This window comes from Diadema setosum, chromosome 20 (assembly GCF_964275005.1).
Source record: "Diadema setosum chromosome 20, eeDiaSeto1, whole genome shotgun sequence".
Taxonomy (NCBI): Eukaryota; Metazoa; Echinodermata; class Echinoidea; order Diadematoida; family Diadematidae; genus Diadema; species Diadema setosum.
Window position 1 is genome coordinate 18,803,402 of NC_092704.1, and position 22,036 is coordinate 18,825,437.

Below are 22,036 nucleotides of genomic sequence, written 5' to 3' on the forward strand. Positions count from 1 at the left end.
TAAAAAGGAACAAATGTCAAAAATTAAACAAAATATCACTGTATGTGAAGAGTATACATTCCTTTGATTTGTCACTACTACATGTCAAAGGCTAATTTCCCCCCCCCCCCCACATTACAAAATAGGTTAAGTCAACTGTTCTTTCATTATGCTAGAAAAAAGACAGAAATATGTTGAATTCCAGCATAATCATCTGTGATAGTTGTTATCACGGATACAAGTGGCGACATCACAAAATATCCATTTTCTGTTCATGGTGGCTCCACTGACATTTGTGTCTGCAGTGCACTGAAGTTCTATGGCGACGACGGAGAAGAGGATAAAATGAGTGATATTTGAATTCTACAGTAGGTGAGATTCTCACCTGTAATGGCTTGCCACTGCTCTGCCAAGCTCGTCGCTCTGACTCTGGTAGTCGACAGCTTAAAGCAGCCAGAGCTTGTACATAGACAAGGTTATAAATAGAGCTGACCACACACTGGAAGACAGCTGAAATAGAAAAACAAAAACAAAAACAGAAAACACATTCAGTGGATTCAATGTTGCAATTAAAGGTAAAACATAGTTCTCAAAAGGGCTCAAAATTAATATCCACCATTTGGAACTTGCTACCAATATGTCATAAGGGTCTGCCATGAAAGTTGTCAGGCAGACGCAGTTTGCCAGGATAGTGAGTTGTTTGATTATTTTGAGATCAGAAGTGTAAAATAGTTTCCACTGCAGTACACACCTTTCATTCCTGAAGCCCCTTCCCTGTTCATAAGTGTGTAGGTAGAATGTAATGTGATGATTGACCATGCCCTTGCAGTAGTATTTCCCAACAAGCTGCATGCGATTCACTCTTGCGTAGAAGATCAATATACTGCTGTGGCAAAATTCGTAACTGACTATAAAACTTTTGCAGCAACCACATTTAGAAATGCTCTGAGATTGCAATACTGTTGGTGTACCTTTTTGGCAAATATTTTGCATGTTACATGTACATTGTATTTGTTACCCAACTAATCTCATGTTATCACTTTATTATTTCACACATTTCCTTTGCACATGTATTATCTTAATGGAAAAACCGACAGTTCCTGAAGGCACATGGAACCTATGTTTTACCATCACCAGCAACACTTTTTTTTTTTCATCTCTCCTTGTCATTATCATCACAGGGCACCAAACAGACTGTGCCATTAATATTCCTTTTTTTTTTTCCCCAAAAATTTGTTGAAGTCCCCGGTCTATGCCTAAATGGGATCAGCTTAACTCAGTGTTATGCACTCTCTAAACAGTCTGCTTCCTAGAGGGCACTTAATAATGCAGGCAGAGTGTGCAGAGAGTAACACAGCATAAAGGCAAGATCTCAAAGGGCAGGGCACAAATTCTGTGCGGTGGTCCAGTGAATTACATTTGGCAATCCAGGTAATTGATATAATGACCCTTTGTTCATTTTTCATTTCATTTCATTTATTTTCCACATCCTGATAAAAAGCATTTACAAGATATACAGGAACGATGCATACACAGTAGAACATTGGAACAATATAGGACAAAAATTTTCAACTTACAACAATTTTACAACAGACAAACACAACATAAAAGCAGTTATTTCAGTTTGTGGGGGGATGAACATAGACCGTTGGTCTTTCTATGGCTGTTCCCAAATTATTTTGTTTGAGTCATGCAACTAACCATTTCGAATGTTATCAAACAGGAACATCCCACCATGCAAGAGAAGAAGACTATTGTTATGATTGTCACAGTCATTCTGATCATCATCATCATCTCAATAACAGCCATTATCTCCATCATCTCTATACCTATCATTGTGATTATCCCTATCAAGTACATGTATCTTCATTATGACAATCAACATAAAGTTCATTGTCATTGTCTATCTTTCTCACCTCTGTCGATAGGCTGAGGTATACTGAAGACGAGGAGAAGAAGAAGAGCAGCTGGATCACACACCATGAGAGGGACTTCTATCTCTGTTGCCGATGACGATGAGGATGAAGATGCAGAAGATGCCAGTGAGGAGGATGATGAGGAGGAAGAGCTCCCACCAGATCCATTGATGAGTTTGTTCCACATCTTCACAATGTCTGGTCTTCGATTGATCTCCCGCGCATGGATGTCCAAGATGCGGAGAAGTGGTTCTAAAACGAGGAACATTTACGGTATGGATATATTGTTACATGGGCCACACATGGCTTGATGCTCCTCTGAGCTTCAAGATAGATTTGACCTATGTAACGACCCAATGTGGTGCCCCTTGTCATTATAAACTTAGTTGTAATTATCTGTTACAGGGGTCATATGAACAACCATCCTTCTTTATCTAGCAGTGTCTCTGAACTTATGATACTTGTACTACACTTGTCAAGAAAGGGAAGTGATGACTGGAGGCTCTTGGAGGCTATGAAAATGACAGGAAGAAGAAAATGGCTCTGTAAAGTAGATGGTTAAACTAGAAATGTCGCTTTGGCGACTGGTATGCCTCCGCCATAATGCATGATTTTCCCAATAGGTCTAGATAGTACATGTGGACAATGTGTGATTACATTTTCACAAAATTGGCAAAATATTGAAATGACAAGTTTGTCACAAATGTGTTGAATGTTCACCTTCCTTGACCTAGGTTTAATTGGATGAATAGGAGAGCATGTATCTAGGGATTTAAGGACTTTAACTCGACTTTGACCCATTCATACATTCAGGCATTGAGTAATTTTCAAGGTACAGGTGTGGAGAAAAAGTGCAATTTCTGAATTGAATAGTAAATTGTTACCATTTTCATCTGGCCCTTGACCCTAAAATTCATAAGATAATCACTTTCAGGTAGAACATGCATAATATGTACTAAGTTTCAAGATAACTTGAGCCACTTCCGAGATATGGAGGAAAAAGGTCACTTGATCTTTGACCTTTTGACCTTTGAGGCAAAAAAAGAAGAAAGAAAAAAACTTTCCAGAGAATTTCTATTAGGTTACACATGTATGCATACACTAAGTGTAAAAAAAAAAATAACCCTGCTGGCATTGCATGATAGGAGGGAAATAGTAAGATTTTAAAGTGTTGCACTTGACCTTTGACCCCATGTACCCTACATCCTCTAGATAATCACTTCCAGTCAGTATACTATGTTCCATGAAGATACCTTGAACAATTTTCCAAGGTATGGAGAAAAAAAAAAGTTTTAATATTTTTACTTGACCTTTTGACCTTTGACCTTTGACCTCATGACCCAAACTTTCACCAGAGAATCTTAATTGGGTAATACATGTATACACTAAGTTTCAAGAAAATATCTTCAGGCATTCAATAGATATGGTGGAAATAGTGAAATTTTATGTATTTGACCCTGACCTTTTGACCTTTGACCTTTGACCTCATGACCCAAACTTTCACCAGAGAATCTTAATTGGGTAATACATGTATACACTTAGTTTCAAGAAAATATCTTCAGGCATTCAATAGATATGGTGGAAATAGTGAAATTTTATGTATTTGACCTTGACCTTTTGACCTTTGACCTTGAGCATGTGCACCCAAAAGTTGATAGGCACAACTTCACCCCCTAATACACATACATGCCAAGTTTCATTAGGATACCTCAACGGGTTTTGATAGTTACCTTGTCCACAAAATTCATTACGGACGGACGGAAGGACGGACGGACGGACGGACGGACGGACGGACAACCCGAAAACATAATGCCTCCGGCACCACTTTGTGGCGGAGGCATAAAAAAAAAAGCTTGAAGAATCTAAGGGTTTGAAAAATTCTAAAAACAAAAGTGGTCAGAAAAGCTCAACAGAATCCAAGGGATAATAAAAGACATCTTAAAAACATACAAGCTTTTTTTTTGAGACATTTTGCTCTCAAGCAAATCAACTTCTGTGGTTATGCAACTGGCTGTCCACAGATATTCTTGTGGAGTGATTGTGGGATATGCTGCAGAGAATGGCACACTTCTACATATTCATACATAAAAGAAAGAAAAACACTGCTACTCTTGCCTGTCAGAGTCAGTGTAGCATGGATGCCATGACTCATGTCAGGATCATAGCAACTGTGCTTTACACTTAGCTGCTCCTTACCTAAAAATGCACAACTGAACGTGAAGATGATATCATTAGTACGTTATTTGACGGAAGGAATCTTGCGCAAAGATTGGGTACCGACTATAGAAATTCCATGAAATGAAACAACCTTTGCTAGATTCAACTGTATCTACATTGAGGCATCAAAGGACATGCTATTGGTGTAAGAGAGAGAGATAGAAGACTTACTTATACAGCTGCGTTTCTGTGCTATTGATGAGTGGTTGGACAGCGTCCCTCCCATTGATACTATCTCTAACTCCAAGTTTATCCTGTTGAAAGAGCATGTACACAACACACAGCTATAAATGATCACAGTCAATCTGTTTCTGTCACATTAGTACTCAAGCTGAATTTTAACATTGTTATCTTGCACAGACATAGTATGATTACATACTGCTTAACCCTAAAAAGACTGGGCTATTTTGGTAGCTCGAAAGACTGGGGGGGGGGGGGGGGGCCTAAAGGGCCCCCCCCCTTAAGATCTCGGCCGTGGATCGCGCGATCGCCACAGAAATTTGCACAATGGTAGTGTGCGATGTATTCTACAAGATCGTATATTTAAATTTTACAAAATAGTCTTCTTTTATTTTATTTTGATTAATTATGCTAATTTATGCGAGAAATCAGACTCTTTGATATAAATCAGTAAATAAAGCTCCAAAAGTGCTCATTATTGGTCTAATTATTCTTTGTGGCATTCTTAGCAAATGTACTTGAAAAAAGGATTCAGTATCAAAATCAATTCTTATTTATTTTATTGTTTTATGAATTTCTTATGAATTTCTTTGTTTTTTCGACCTTTTGTTTTTGTTGATTTTTTAAACAAAATTTGTGGCAGACACTTTCTGAAGCATAATACTCCTAAAACAAATTAATTTTAGCCATTGAGAGTAAAAATAAACATATTTATATGAACCATGTGAAAAAGCTCAATTTGCATTGACTTTGTACACAAAATCACATTTTTGAGACATTTTCGGCCTCACGTGCATGTACAAAAAGTTATGTAACTTCAGAACCGTACCCTTGGGTGTCACAAATTTGGTGTCAAAATGTGGGGGAAACTCGAAAGAAAAAAGTCATAGAGCATCGCGGTGAGAGCATTGCGTGTTGCAGAGTAATCGCGCGAAATGTCAAGGGGGGGGGGGCCTTTTAGGCCCCCCCAGTCTTTTTAGGGTTAAAGATTTAAAACTAAAACTCACATATACCACATAGAGACCCACTGAATCACCCGAGCATGAAAGCTCCTCCTTTTGGGTTCTGCTGTAAAGAATAACCAAATCTTAACTATTGCAGAGTAGGTGGCTTTGCTTCCACAAAATGTATGACATACATGTGATCTGTCTGATCTTCACCTTCTGAGCACTTCCAATTGTACAATAATTTTCTCACTAATTATTCACTCTGGCCTAACTAGACCCACAGTAAGACTACCCATGAACAATAATGTTCTACATACTTTATGAATGCTAACATAACATAATTAAACTCAGATATTTACAGCCTCAAAGAAATGTCATCATCACTTCAAGAATTAAAGCCCACTACTACTTTGATTCCTACGTGAATCAAAATGTCAAGAAATTGTCTTAAAACTACATTTTGATGACTGCAGCAGTGTAAGCATATTGACAGCTATTAAAAGTAAGATGAAATGCAATTTATGACATCACAACTATCACAGACAGACACTGAGTGCTCAACCTGCAGTAGCTCAACTAAGCTGACCATTACACCTGACCACCGAGGGTGAGGCATTGCAGCAGTCCGACTCACCTGGCGATGGAGCAGACACGGGGAAACAGTCCATGTGGGTTGCTCTTCATCTCCTCCAGCTCATCACACTCATTCTCCCTCCAGATATCATGGATGAATGTCTGGATGGCTGCCCCTTGCTCCTGGCTCACCTACATACACACACACACACACATGGAGTATTGTTAAAGGGATGGTATAGTATTGGGCGGGATGAGAAATGGGCTTTTAACTTTTAGCAAAAAACCAAGAAACCACTTAAGAAATAGTACAGAGCATAACATTCTAAGAGGAATTCAACATTTATTTGATGAAAATCATTTTTGGAATGGCCTAGATATCCAAAAACAAAGTGAAACAAAGCAATCGTAATGAAAGGTGGGTCCCACCTTTCATTAGGATAGCTCTGTTTTGGGTATCTCAGCCATCTCAAAAACAATTTTCATCAAATAAATGTTGAATTCTTCTTGGAATTACATGCTCTTTCATATTTTATATATGGTTTCTCATTATCTCACCCCAAAATGTTAGAAACCTGAAGTTAGGTCTCAACCAAAACTGTCCGATCCCTTAATAATAATGAATAATAATTGACAGTGCTTATATAGCGCATAACACAAAATGATAATGTCCCTTTGCCCTTACTTTAAACCCACAGCACTGGAGGCAGAACTTAACTGTAATGTCTGTAAACTTTCCATCACACAAAGTTAGATCTCACTACCCCAAAGAAAATACTCTCCTGATAATCACATTATACCATTACCAAATTAACACATGAATATAGCACACAAATAGAAATATACTTTCAAAACACACACACGCCATGTCGTCAAGTTACTTTCTGAAGAAAGTCATAGGCATATTGACATATTGTGTGAGTATCTGCATGACTGGAATGTAAAATTCTCATTAAGAAGACAAATGACAACCAAAGAAAAAAATAACAACCTAGATTCAAGAAACATGACCTTGATACTATCTCCTTGTGGTACCCTTGACATCAATTAAATTATAAATACTTTTTCATGGGATACTGTAAAAGTGGATATTTTCATGCAACTCATTTTTTGTGCTCAGCCGGGTTAGAAGAGTTTTGCATGTTTTTGATTTCACAGAATCAAGACATCAACTACTGGAACATATAGCAAGCAAAAATATTTGCATGCTTTTATTTTAGCGCTAGTTTCTCGTTGTGTGAAATGTCCACTTTTACAGTGTGACATTATGTACTATGTGTTAAATCTCACACTATAATGCTTATTCATGTAGAGGGCAGCACAACATATACTGTAATAAAGCCACAGACCATGGCACTCTGTTTCTGTTAAATCCATTCTAAGAACCCGTCTTTTATTCTTGTAAGAGCTGCAAAGCAAGAATGTTACATGGTGGCAGCGGTGTAGAACTGATAGAATGGATCTGATTTGGACCACAATTCACATGTTTTGTGCCTGCTTTTAGCGCCACTGAGTGGTAAGTCCCACACCTGTCTTTTGCTGTTACTGTTAGAACTCTAGCACCGATTAGCATCATGTCTGAATCTGATACTGCTGAGCGAGTGGATGGGAATGATACTCCTCTTTCTGCCCGTCCTGATGCTTCTGGTACTTCTTCTGTAGGTGCGAGATCTAAGTTTCTGAGGCCCAATGTTCAACCTCCTGAAAAATTTCACCCTAGTGGAAAAAATGCTGCTCAGGACTGGAAAATGTGGCGGCAAATGTGGGACAATTACTGCATCTTAACTGACCTCAATTCTCAAGAGCAGAGTTATCAGAAAGCTCTGTTGCTCCACTGTCTTGGACCTGAAGGTATCAAGGTGTACAACGGAATGGAATTTGCCCCTGGTGAGGACTGTTCTAAAGCATCAACCATTCTGACAAAACTAGATGCACACTTCTTGGGCTCATGCAGAGAATACTTTGAACGATTTCAGTTCAACAGAAGGGATCAACATGCTGGTGAAAGCATTGATGAGTACATCAGTGTCCTGCGCAATATGAGCAAAACCTGTGGATTTTGTAAATGCATGGCTGACAAGCTACTTATGGACCGTCTACTGCTGGGTGTACGTGACAGGCGAATGCAGGAAAGTCTCATGGCTGTTGACAACTTGACATTGACTAAAGCCATTGATATCTGTAAGGCGATGGAAGCTGCATCTTCTCAGCTGTTGTCAATGCGTAGGGAGGTCCATGCCATTGCTAAAGGAAGCTCCCACAAGTCTTCAAGTAAGTCATACAAGGCCCACTCTACAAACTTCACAAAGAAACCACCCAAGGATTCTTCACAGCATAGCAAGAAGACATTGTTGTGCAAGTTCTGCTGCAGGAAACATGAAATGAAGAAAGAAATGTGCCCTGCCTGGGGTCAAAGGTGTAATGCTTGCAAGAAGCCAAACCATTTCAGGATTTCAAAACTCTGTCCTGCCAACACTGTAAACCTAGTTGAGGAAGACAATGATGATGCATCCTCATCAGCTGAAAGCGTTAGCTGTGTCACACATCATGCTGTCAACTGTATTGAAGCTCATGATGGCCCTATACTGTGCAACATGATCATTCATGATGAACGAGTGCAATTTCAGATTGACTCGGGATCTACTGTAAACCTGCTGCCAAAGAGCTTTCTCACTTCCAAGGATGAAATCAGAGAGGAAATAGTCAAACTTGAAATGTGGAACAAATCTACACTACAAGCACTGGGCAGATGCAAGGTCAAAACTAGAAATCCAGCCACTGGAAAGAAATACAATGTCGACTATGTCATAGTTGAAGATGATCTTCGTCCTTTGATCAGCAAGAAAGCTGCAGAAAAAATGGATCTTATCAAAGTGAACTATGACTCACTGGAACTGGTGAACAACATAAGCTTGACACACATACCTGATGATTATCCTGATGTCTTCTCGTCTACCAGAGTTGGTACACTTCCTGGATCAGATGTTCATCTTACCTTGATGGATGATGCAAAGCCTAGCATCAAGCCTGCTCGCACTATCCCTGAATCTCTGAAGGCCAACGTCAAGGAAGAACTTGACACATTAGAGGGCAGAGGAATCATTGAAGAAGTCACTGTACCTACTGACTGGGTCAACCAAATGGCTGTAGTACAGAAGAAGAATGGAAAAGTTCGTTTGTGCCTAGACCCAAGACCCCTGAATGTATCTCTGAAAAGGGAACATTACCCCTTACCTGTTCTTGATGATATCCTGCCTCAGCTCTCAAATGCAACTGTCTTCTCGATATGTGACCTCAAAGATGGCTACTTACACTGTCCCCTTGACGAGCAGTCCAGTCTGCTGACCACCTTCGCAACACCGTGGGGACGATACAAATGGAAATGACTCCCATTTGGTTTGAAGGTCAGCAGCGAGATCTTCCAGAAACGCCTCCTTCAAGCTCTTGATGGACTCACTGGAGTACAATGTGTGGCCGATGATATCATCATCTGGGGAAACAGTGATGCTGAGCATGATGAAAGACTCCGCAAACTTCTGCAGAGGTGCCAATCTGTGGGCATAGTGCTGAACAAAGAGAAATGTCAATACCGTCTGAAAGAGATTACATTTCTTGGCCACGTTGTATCCGGTTCTGGGCTGAAACCTGATCCTTGCAAGGTTGAGGCAATCGTGAACATGAAACCACCAACATGCAAGGATGACGTTCATCGTTTACGAGGTATGGTGAACTATCTGGCCAGATACCTGCCCAAACTGACTGAAGTTATGCAACCTCTGAACAATCTGACTCACAAGGACGTGGTGTGGAAATGGGATGCTAACTGTGACAAAGCTTTCCAAGAACTGAAGGACTTGTTGATCAAGGCCCCTGTCCTCTCTTTCTACGATGAAAAGAAAGAACTGGTGATCCACACTGATGCTAGTGCCGGTGGGTTAGGAGCTGTGATGACGCAGGACGGCACACCAATTGCCTATGCCAGCCGAGCCCTCAGCGAGACTGAAACGAGATACTCTGTCATAGAGAAGGAAATGCTTGGTATTGTGTTCGCACTGGAGAAATGGAATCAATACACATTTGGCCGTGAAGTGATCATCTACACAGATCATAAGCCTCTAGAGAGTATCTGCTGTAAACCTCTTGACAGAGCCCCTAAGCGACTACAAGGGATGCTCCTACGCGCACTTGCCTATGACATAGATGTGTGCTATTTGAAAGGCAAGGATAATCTCATGGCGGACACCCTCAGCCGAGCCACACTTCCATATGCACAAGGCCAGGAAGACCTTGAAAGGGTGAATGCAGTCAATCACCTCACCCTACCTGAACAAAATCTTCAAGAGATGAGAGATCTCACAGCTGAGGATCCAAGTCTGCAAGCACTGAAACAAACAATCCTTGATGGATGGCCTGAACACAGAAATCAGCTGCCGCTGATGGTGAAGCCCTACTTCAGTTTTAGAGATGAATTGTCAGTGCAAGATGGGCTGATTTTTCGTGGAGAACGTTTGATTGTTCCAAAAGCAATGAGACCAAAGATCAAGGAGGATCTTCACATTGGACACAATGGCATTGATGGAACACTGAGAAGGGCCAGAGAATATCTGTATTGGCCGCAAATGACCAAGGAGATCACTGAATGGATTGAAACATGTGAGGTATGCATGGAACTCAGCAATTCTCAAAGTCCACAACCTCTCATGTCACACACACTACCTGACCGACCTTGGGAGAAGATCGGAGTGGATCTCTTCAGTTTTGAAGGTGCTGAGTACATGGTCACCGTGTGCTATAAATCCAACTTCTGGGAATTGGACAAGCTCTCCAAGACAACTGCTGGAGCGGTCATATCAAAACTGAAACACCATTTTGCAAGATATGGCCTGCCAGATGTAATGGTCAGCGACAATGGTCCCCCATTTCAGTCCCAAGAATTCTCTGATTTCACGACAGAACTGGGAATCAAACACCAGACAACATCACCATACAACAGCAAGGCAAATGGCAAGGTTGAGTCAGCAGTCAAAACCGCTAAACGCATGCTGAAGAAATGCAGGAAGTCTGGTGAGGATCAATGCCTGGCTTTACTGAACATTCGAAACACCCCTACCCAAGGTGTTGATAGCAGCCCTGTGCAACGGTTTCTTGGGAGATGCACTAAGACCAAGATTCCAACAACTCATGATGCTCTCAAACCAATGCAACATCAGAGCAAGCATGAAATCCAGCAACTCATGCTTAATCAGAAAAGACAAGCTCATTATTTCAACAAACATTCCAAACCCCTACCTGAGCTTGATGAAGGAGATGTTGTACGAATGAAACCCTTCAGACTAGGTGATGACAAGTGGAAGAAGGCGACAGTCGTACGACGGCTTGACGAGCGATCGTACGAGGTGATGTACCACAATCAGGTGTATAGACGGAACAGGGAACATCTTCGCTCAAGCAGAGAGTCTCCTGATCTTGACTCACCTCTGTTTCAGATGCCTGATCCTGAGCCTACCCCGCCCCCTGCTGATCCTGGACAAGGCTCTACCTCACAGTCGCGTACTGGTGTTTCTCATGAATCACGTTCCAGGCCTGTGCGCACCAACCCGAGCGAGCAGCATGGGCGACCAGCTGATGGACAACCATTTGTGAGAAGGTCTACCCGCCGGAGACGTGAGCCAAAAAACCTGGCTGATTACGTGAAGTATTAATTGTTAATGCATGCTTTTAAAATCACAATTCTCATAAACTGGAGAAATATTGAAAGAAAATAACTCTAAAGAGATTTGAGTTTAATAGGACTGTTTCTTCAATAAGAGTGAACTATTATTTCAATTTGCTTGGAGCATATTTGTCAATGGACGCTGGAGCAGTATGATGACACAAGACTGTTATTGCATCCTGAAGCTTGAACAAAAAGGGAAAGGAAAAAATGTGATATGTACTCATATGGACATGCATGCTTTTTTTTTTTTTTTTTTACATATCACAGATTATCATGAACATTTGATGGACTGATTTGGACTTATCTGCAAAGAGCGTTTGTGGTTATTCTGATTTTGTTCATAATTCATGATTTTGTTCATAAATGTACATGAATATGTACATAAGTTGCAAGCAAAATTTATTGATGTATTATTTTGTCATACTTATAAATGCCAGTGTTTTTGGAAAGATATTATGTCAAAACTAGAATACGTGAAAACACTAAAAAGCTGTAAGCATATTAAATCATTGTTGCATAAAATACGTTGTTTTTGGCATGCAGAAAACTTCTTAAGTTTTCTTTGGTGAATTGTATGCATCATTTGCAGAAAGTACTGCTTTATATGTATCAAGGACATATGCAAACCGAATAAGGACAAGTTGTTTTTAAAATGTCTGTTTTGATAGTTTGTAGCATGTTAGTAGTTTGGCAGATGTTGGAAGCCAAATGTACTTTTTGGAGTATTGGAGAAAGTGTTAACTTTTATTGTAAAATGCTTATTATTATCAGGTATTAGCAACACATGGCTAAACATACAGTTTTGAAATAGATGGATAATAATCAGCATAATTTGTAAAAAACTGAGGAACCCATTCTCATTTAGAGATGTTCATTTTCTCATTTTGAAGTACATGATATATGTAATTCTGCTTATTTTGCAAGCTTTCAAAAGGGGGAGGATGTGACATTATGTACTATGTGTTAAATCTCACACTATAATGCTTATTCATGTAGAGGGCAGCACAACATATACTGTAATAAAGCCACAGACCATGGCACTCTGTTTCTGTTAAATCCATTCTAAGAACCCGTCTTTTATTCTTGTAAGAGCTGCAAAGCAAGAATGTTACATACAGCATACTTATTTGTTTCCATACACCTATGAATAAATGTTGCCACATTTGGATGAAATCTTGTAATGGGCTTTCAAGAAGACAGTGATGTAAGCAGTTTACGGACTTAACACATAACATATAACACATGACTGACACCAGTCAAAGTCTGAAGTGAGCTAAGAATGCAAGGGTAAACCCTGTAACCTTTTTCCTAATCCATGACTTTTATCACCATCATAGAGTGGAGAGGTACCAATCTAACAGCAAATTCTGGTACAGATGGTGGCAGTAAGTTGCCTCCATATTCAGTAGCATTGGACTATTGTACACAATCTCAAGTTACTTTCCTTGTACTTCAAAAACCTTGCATTGAACCTGCAGCCATCTCACCTCTGAATCTACTTGTGGCTTCTTGCTGATGTTGAGGAGGTAGGCCACCCTCATGAGCAGGGTCTTCCTTCTCTCAAGGGATGAGGGCTGGGAGGGCTTCAGGGGGACAAAGGGCAAAACTGAGTTGGCCAGCTGCCTACAGAGAGGGCACTGGAACTCCCCTCGTTTCCTGACATCCAGGTCCTGGGCTTGGTAGTTATGACCCTGTGGTGATACAGACATACCAAATCTTCACTGAAAGTCAGGGCATGTGTATTTCACTAGGCATTTCTATATCATAAATGCAATTAAAAATATTGGGGGTTTAACAAATGCTACGTGACTCAATGCCAATAAATTGCAAAAATATCATCATTTATAGCATATTACACATGGTAAAGCACAGCTAGCTTCACAGTGAGTTGTTATGCAAGGCTTAGAATGGGCACATATATAGACTGCCATAAACACTCCCTTATATCATATCATCACAAAAGAAGCACCTAGCAGTGAAAATTAATGTGGACAGTATATGATTAAATTCTATTTTGTCCTCTTTACTACAAAAAAAAAAAAAAAAAAACAAGGAAAAGTAGAAATTACGCGGTGCGTAATATATGTCCCCGCCGGAAGTAGCATTTTGTAGTAAATGTACAATATAGGTCAAAAAATCAAGGTCAAAGGTCAAAATTCTGTGAAGAAGTTTTGAAGCCCTCACCTAGTGCCATCACATAAAGCAAACGGAATTGAAATCGGGTTAGAAATGGCGAAGGAGTAGCATTTAGTAGCAAAATGTACAATACAGGTTAAAAATCAAGGTCAAAGGTCAAAGAAGTCAAAGGTCAACATTCTGTGCAGAAGTTTTGAAGCCCTCACCTAGTGCCATCACATAAAGCAAACGGAATCGAAATCGGGTTAGAAATGGCGAAGAAGTAGCATTTTGAAGCAAAATGTACAATATAGGTCAAAGGTCAAGGTCAAAGGTCACAACTGAAATTCGGTGCAGAAGTTTCAAAGCTCCCATGTATTGCTATCATATAAAGCAAACAGAATCAAAATCAGCTCATAAATGACAGAGAAGTAGCAAATTGAACATTTTGATCACACACAGACGCACAGGACGGACGGACAGACGGACGGACACACGGACACACACACGTACGGAGCCCGTTTCATAGTCCCCTGCTTGAACTCGTTCGGCGGGGACAAAAATAATAACAATAAATTAGCTGATTTCACAAGAAGAAACTGCAGAAGATTGTGGGAGCCACAAGGGTTGCCATTCATATTTTCTGTTCTCTTTGATAAGTGGCAAACACCATAATCCCTATTTCAAGGAGTGCATTGATACAGGATAAACAAATTCATACTGCTGTTGATTACAGCAGAAATGGATCAGTCAAAGTCCATTCTGAAAATGTTTTGATACAATGACTTGTCATTATGATAGGACAAGTATGTCATGGACGGGGCAATACCAAATATGTCATACAGAGTCCTCAAAGAAATCCAGTTCAGTTTTCTCTGTATAATCTTTTCAAACCACAATATCAGGTATCTTGCTAAAAATTTGAAACTTGTTCATAAATCTCAAGTTAATGTGAAGATGGAGTTATATGAAGAAGATGGAGCTCAGTCTACTGCATCAGAATTTATCTTGACTGTAGGCAACCACTACATGTATATGCCACAATGGTATTTTCATCAATTCCTTGAGATCCTTGGTATATATGGAGAATGTCTGTGCTGTAGTCTCCTACAGATGAGAAATTTTATATGGACATGGCATCCTGATATCTTACCCTAAGCGAGGTGAGGTAGGCCTTGTGACAGTCTAGGTGGAGTGCATGGCCACAGGTCTGCATGTGAACGCCTCCCTCCCATCCTGTGCTCACCGCCTCCCAAGCTCTCTCCTGAAATGAAGGAGAAAGTCAAATCTCTTTGAATTTCACAATGGCTACAGGATCCTGGAAGTGTTTAGAATGGTTTGAGCCCATGCAGCACAAAGCATAATATTGTCATCCTGCAGCTTCAAGGGAAGTACCTAGTTTCAACTACTTCAATATATGAATTTTATGCTACATCCCTATTTGCATTATCAAAATGTAAAAGAAGAAAAAGAAGAAGAAGAAGAAGAAGAAGAAGACAAAAAAGGTATGGACGAGTTGGGTAGGCAGCATCCCACAGTCCTCAAGTTAACACTGTATCTTCGTTTTATGCATGGGGGGGGGGGGGGGGGGCTGTTAACCTGAGGACAAGCTGATATTGCTGTACCATACCTTTCCCATGGCCATGGATACCTGCCCACGTATACTTGGGACAAGTCTACAACGGGTTAATAAAGCTTGTTGTACACTCCTGGACCTGGCTGCTAGTACACTTCGATTTATGGGTAAATAAAAATTATGGGCAAAATAAAATGACCTTTCTGCAATTTTCTCGCTATTGCTACTTTTCAGTTACTACAAATTATTTTAACAAATATTCTATGCTACATGGTGAAAGAGTGAACTTTGTCAGCTTACCTTGCCAAAGTTCTCACATATTTCTGACAGTCGCTGCATCTCTTCCCTCCAGCACCGTCCCACGCTGGTCAGGGATGGCTCCTCCCCCACAGGCAGAGGTATCCTTCTCTCTCTGAGGGACCGGTTGCCTAGCACTGGGGGTGTCATGATGTGGGGCCAAAATTTTATGATCTGTTCACATATCAAAAGCTGCCAAGAGAGCTTTTTCTGTTCGGCCAGAGATAAAACAGAATACTGGTGCTATCCATACATGACATTCAAATTCTTCCAGAGGATGGTATTTGCTGAGTCAAGTATTTGGCAATGAAAGGAATATGAGAAGTGTAGCATATCAATGCCAAAGACAAAAAATCTGGGAACACAGGAGCAATATAAGCATAGCAGTCAAGGGAAACTCAAATGTCTAAACAAATTTTCTTGACATGGCTTCTCACTCACCCATAGATGGCTGCATAAGAATGACCAGACCAATGGGTTTAGTCTCTGTTGAGGGGCTTGTCTGACCACAGATCACACATTCATACTCCTTGGCCACAGTCGCTGAGGCTGCTGCTGATTTCTCCGAGCCATCATTACTATCATGATCCATGCTGTCATCCAGGTCGCCTACACATACAGTAGGGTGAATGCAGGTCATAGCGCAATAGCAATGATATAATGGTTATGATATACAGCACTTAAAATGCATCATAATCCTGCTGAATTATTTCACATGACTAAACTGCTTCACCTCAGACTGGATAACCACTTTTCACTCTAAAGTCTATCTTGGCAAGCAGAGGATTAAAATACAATCCAAAATCATGGTAAGTACAGCAATTTGCTCATGAAACAAGAAAATGGAAAAAGCAAGTGGTCAGTCTGTAAAACTGCACAGCTTTACCTCGTGGTTCCAAAGTCTGCTCCAGGAACTTCATTTGTTGTGAGGCAAATCTGGCCACCAGTTTCTTCTGAGCCTCCTGAGCCTTTCGTCTCCTGTGAGGAGATACAAATGTGAGTATCACAATGACTCTTTATCACATGACATCAGAATATTTACCTGTACAAAGACTACTGGTGATGCTCACTCAGCACACAAAATAGCTTTCTTATGTACGCACTTTCTCTAAGGCATCCGTGTTATCTCAAGATGTGAACCATATCGTGTAATGACATATCAACTTCAGATAAAATGCAATGCATAATCACATGCCTGCATGATTAATGCATGTTACTGTTTCCACAAGTTTTTCACACTGCCCCATCAAACATCTCTAAAATGACATTCAGCACCTTTAAGCAAATGGTATACCTACAGATACAAAAGTCTTGCCATTTCCCTCAAGGATAATTCTATGCAGATAGGCTACAAATCACCACTTTAAGAGATTAGTACACATAGGATACAAAATCCTTTCAGATAAATGCCTTCATAATATTTACCCATTTCACTTTTCTTATATTCGTTGATAAAATGGCTTTGCTCTGACCTACTGCATTCAGTCAAAAGGAAAAATTCTTCTTTTGGGATACCATCATTGCTTGCTTCAAAACAAGCAGCTGTGGAGAAGGAACCTCTTGTCATCAGTCATGCACCTCTCTTGGCACAGATAATTAACTTGTCAGACAGCACATGTCAAGTTTTGGATCAAATATCTTCTTGGTTTGGCCCTCACAGAACTTTGCAGTTGCTTTGATTGCTCTTTCTCTCTCTGGAATGATTTGGTCTGCTAGAAGTAATTTCCACCCAGCCTCACCTTTCAGCAGCTGAGTCTGAAGGGGATTTAGACTGGGCCTTGGCCTGCTCTTGGTCCTGTTTGTGACAGATGGCCTCCACAGCTGTGCAGCCAGTCTGGTCTATCTCACAGATTTGGTCTAGAAGGGATCCAACGTAGTACGATCCAGAGCCATAGATATCCTAAATACAAGAGAGTGTTACAGAGAGTACATTTTAATAATGACGAACAAGACTGAACAGCTGGAGCTTAAAAATCATTGGAAAAAAAGAAGAAGAAAAAAGATAGACATATGAATGAATATGACATTTGCCTTTTACAATGTCATTCTTGAGTGATTATTCTTTTTTCCCCCAAGGGTACATAACAGCAATGATCTCCCATGTGTGTTTGACTGCTTTAGATTGGTGAGGAAAAGAAACACCTTTCATAGGAAACAACTGAATTTGACATGATGGACACATGAACATCTTTACACCATTGCAACCACTAACAAAGATATTGTCAATTAGCTTGCCTTCTCTTTCTTCTTTAATAATCAACCACACTTTCCTCTCTTCCATGCAGTTTTTGTTATTAAAACATCAAATTTTGTAAAAGTTTGTGTTCTCTGTGTCTTTTTTTCCCCTTTGCACCTACAACAAACTTGATCAGTCACAATAAGCCAGTTCGGGGTTCCACTTTGAGCATGAGCAGAAAAAGGTCATCAGTACCGACAGAGCATGTTGATTTTTTATTCACTGAGATAAGCATCTTTGATGTAATGATTATTCAAGTGATCATTATGAGTGGTGCTTGCTAGCACATCCACCTGACAGCAAATGCGGTATTTGACAATATCAATAGAAAAAGATTGTTAATACATTCAATGCGAAATAATGAAATGGATGCTTTCCAAAGTGCTAATTGATGGATCATTCTGGTCACCTGGTCTATGCAAGTTCATTCTTTCTTTGAACATGACTGATGAATTCCATAAATCCATTACGTCGGGTAAGCTGAAATACTTCTCTCGCTTGAAAACTCGTGGAGTGCCTAATCAACTGAGAAAGAAGAAAGGTCATTTGTACCGATGTGCCCATGAGCTAACCCCGAACTGGCTTATAGTCTTTGTGCATTAGTCCTAATCATACTGTTATAAGTATTCACGGGAATCATTTTCATGATCATCATCATTGTTATCATCATCATAAATACATTCACTATGATAACTATCACTGTTTCCTGCTAGCAAATTATCTTTGAAAGCATTGTCCATATACATGTCAAGAAACTCTAACAGAGTGCAAATTGAGCACCAGATATTATAACCTTTTCAGATGAAGCAGCTCTCCTCTTGCTGGGAGGGGAGTAGGACCTGTCTTTGCCTGATAACTTGGCATAGAGTTTGATGAGGAGGGACACAAGGTTCTCTTCAATGGGCAAGCTGAATTCTCGCCGAGGTGGTGACGATGATGAAGATGGCGAGGGTTTTTCTTTGCTACTGGTGTTCTGACTGCTACCTGTTAACAAACAAATCATGCACACATACACACAATAGGATTAGGTAACAGATAAGAGACAGTTTGTAGGTAGGCTACATTCCACTCTCCATTGTCAACCAACACTATTTGTGAGGTTCTTGGAGCTACTTCATATAGAGGCTTCCATTTTCTGCAAGCTATAGTTACTTTAATAAATAACAAACTTGTACAATACTCCCAGATGAGTGGTTGTAGGCTATTGTGATGGCTGTGATTACTACGTCATTCAAAAACTGAAAACCCTATGTGACTGGTTCTAATATTATAGTAAAAATATAGATACATATGTGAGTCACTCCTATCTGTTGGTAACATTACATATGATACATAAAAGAAAAAAAAAATGTATCTTGTTCGATGCTTATACAGCCAAGAATTTTATTATCAGAAAGCCCTGCCAAGGGAACAAGTGTTTATTGTTAAGTTCATTAGGAATGGCCACTCTGATCATTACAGTTATTATACAGTCATACCAGGTTGGTCCTCATTGACCTCCTCCTCGTCCAAGGGATGTGTCAGGCCCTGGTCAATGACTTGCTCCATCACATATTCTATTGCACTTTGAACACTCTGCCCACCCTCGTGCAGGACTTCGTTGTCAGATCCCTGGAAATCCTCGCTGGCTGCTTCATCCTCACTCATTTCTACCACAAAGAAAAGAAATTTGTGCAATGCTTTTAAGCACAGTCAGATAACTCACAAGCAGTACATGCATCATCCAGTAATACAGTTTGAATATATTTCATCATGCTTGGCCATAGTAGATCACTTCCTTGTTCTGCCATAGATATGATGTTGATTACTCTTGTGGTAAAGTCTCCCTAGGATTACTTACAGGTTTCCTATTCTTTCTTCCCTTCTCTGTCTCTTTCTTTCTACCACTCTCTCTTCTTTCCCATTCCTTTCATTTAAATAACTAAAAGATGTTTCTAAGAGAAACAATCAGTTTCTCTTAGAAACAAATACATCATAGCCATGACAATCCCTAATTCACTTTGATGATCAAACCATTATGAACAGCATGACATCTTTCTAATCACTCTGTAATTTGTGTCACACACGATTCAATATAATCTTGAGTTCAAATCACTATCAATGACATTAAAGGGTGTGTACAGTTGTGGTTGAGGTGATGATTTAGCTTTTAACGTTTTGCGAGATATTCAGAAACCATTCTATGAGATGTCAAAGAGAATGCAATTCTGAGGGGTATCAAAAGTTTATTTGATGAAAATTAGTTTTGAAATGGCTGAAATATCCAAAGACATGGTGAAACAAATAGATCCTAATAAAAGGCGTGGCCTGTCGTCTTTTATTATTATCACTTTTTTGTATATCTCAGCCATTTGAAAACCAATTTTCATCAAATAAACATTGAATCCTTCTTCAAATTACATGCTCTTTCATATTTCATAAGAGGTTTCTCATTATCTCACTTAGGAATGTTCAAAACATGAATCCCCACCTCAACAATTACTGCACAGTCCCTTTAACGCAGACATATGTGTCTACCATCGAAAATGCTTGTTGGATATATTTTATACATAGAAGTAAGGCAAAAATGAGTCATAAGTTACAAGCTAAACAAAGTACTAGCCAAGAAATGCTCACTCAAAATATATTTGAAATCATCTATTCATCAATCCCTATTTTCATTGACCATTTCAATTTACAGTGTATCTTTCTATACATTTATTTACCGTTTATGTCAACCATTTCATTCATTAATCTACCCATCCATCTATTCATTCATCCATCCATCGAGTACTCAGAAGCCCAAATCTGAATACATACTGAGAGATTTTTATGTGCAGCTTGTGTGTAATTACATTTCATTGTTCTTTTCCATTTAGTTTCACACAGTAGATGGCGTCAAACAATAGATCTTACTCCTGGAAGCTAACAGTTATGCAAACACACCAAAAAAAGAAAAAAAAAAGAAAAAGAAAAGAAAAGAAAACTAGATGGATGTAGTAGAGCTAACCTTGTTCCTCATAATGAATGACAATATTGTCATCATTCCCCTGTCCTTCCTCTTCTTCTTCCTCCTCCTCTTCCTCTTCTTCCTCGTTTTCTTCATCCTCATCATCTTCTTCTTCTGTGTCCTCATCCATCATCTCTATATCATTTGCCAGGGCTGCTGCTCCAGTCAGAGAGACCTGGGTGACCGTCAGGCCTCCTGGTGGGACGCCCAGGAGGGAGGTCAGCTCCTGGTCAAGTATCTGCTGTAGCAGGGAGTCTGCATCTCCAGCCAGGTCTCCTGCAGGGGCCTGTGTGAGAGGGCAACACAACAATGTTGCAAACTAGAGTCAAGTTTAGTGTTATCACAAGGAGGTAAAAACCAGCCACTGAGGCCTCTGTCATTACCTTCTTGTACCATGGAGGTTCAAGAGATGGAATCTCAACTGGCCATAATCATCCAAACAGCTGTCAGTTTTCTATGGATGCACAAAAGAGGCTTTCACAGGTTGTGTCTTTGATGCCACCATCTTTCTGAGCAATATGAAGATACATTTTGAATTCTATATGTTGGGTATATTTTGCTTGTTTCTTTTTCAAATGAAAAGAAATTTTGCCCAATGAAAAACATTTAAACCAAAAATAATCCCATCCTTGCTTGTACACTCCATCTGATTGTAGTACCTGTACTATGGCTGATGGTAGACAGGAACCTATCAAATGTGAGCATAAACATTTTACTGCAAGAGGAATATTGCAATTTGCAATAATTGCAAACCTTTATGTAGCAGAACCAGCATCTCAAGAACCACTGAAGATGCTTGGGGGCCGTCAGTTGTTTTGGGGAACCTTTAGTTGACTTGAAGTAAGTCAAAAGTCAAAGCTCTCTCTATTGATAATCTTTACAGATGTACCACAATTTCCATCATTTACAGCAACTCATTCAACTACAAAGTCATTGCATAATAAGCTAAATATTCCCTACTGATATAATGAAGGAAGTACATTCTTCAACTTCTTAACAATGTATGACAAACACACACTATCCTCTTCTTAATTGCTACAAACACAGCAAAAAGTTGAAAACTGAATGCCAGTAGAAGGGCAGAAACAGTCGCTGGAAGTCACAGGTGCAACTGCCATATACATATAACAATATCCTATGGCAGCGTTGCAGACCTCCCAACCTTTCTGAGTGAAAAATAGGGATGATTTGGCTCAAAAATAGAAAAGAAGAGCAGTTCCCATAGAAGCATGTAGTACAATTATTGAGAAAAATAGGAAATTCTTAACAAAACAAGAGCTTGGAATGGTCAAAAT

General features: G+C 39.8%; 1 protein-coding gene across 1 annotated transcript in view; it reads right to left on the reverse strand.

Moving 5' to 3' along the window:
* Positions 1-22,036, reverse strand: part of LOC140243893 (E3 ubiquitin-protein ligase ubr3-like) — a 63,653-nt gene that overhangs the window by 12,483 nt on the left and 29,134 nt on the right. Inside the window, exons 20-32 of the mRNA XM_072323562.1 lie at positions 20,742-21,027; positions 19,231-19,401; positions 18,546-18,736; positions 17,256-17,416; positions 16,403-16,494; positions 15,958-16,125; positions 15,520-15,653; positions 14,797-14,907; positions 13,016-13,219; positions 5,874-6,004; positions 4,284-4,366; positions 1,896-2,147; positions 365-489 (exon numbers count right to left, since the gene is read on the reverse strand). Coding sequence (XP_072179663.1) covers positions 365-489; positions 1,896-2,147; positions 4,284-4,366; positions 5,874-6,004; positions 13,016-13,219; positions 14,797-14,907; positions 15,520-15,653; positions 15,958-16,125; positions 16,403-16,494; positions 17,256-17,416; positions 18,546-18,736; positions 19,231-19,401; positions 20,742-21,027 — 2,109 coding nt within the window. The remainder of the gene's footprint in view (positions 1-364; positions 490-1,895; positions 2,148-4,283; positions 4,367-5,873; positions 6,005-13,015; positions 13,220-14,796; positions 14,908-15,519; positions 15,654-15,957; positions 16,126-16,402; positions 16,495-17,255; positions 17,417-18,545; positions 18,737-19,230; positions 19,402-20,741; positions 21,028-22,036) is intronic.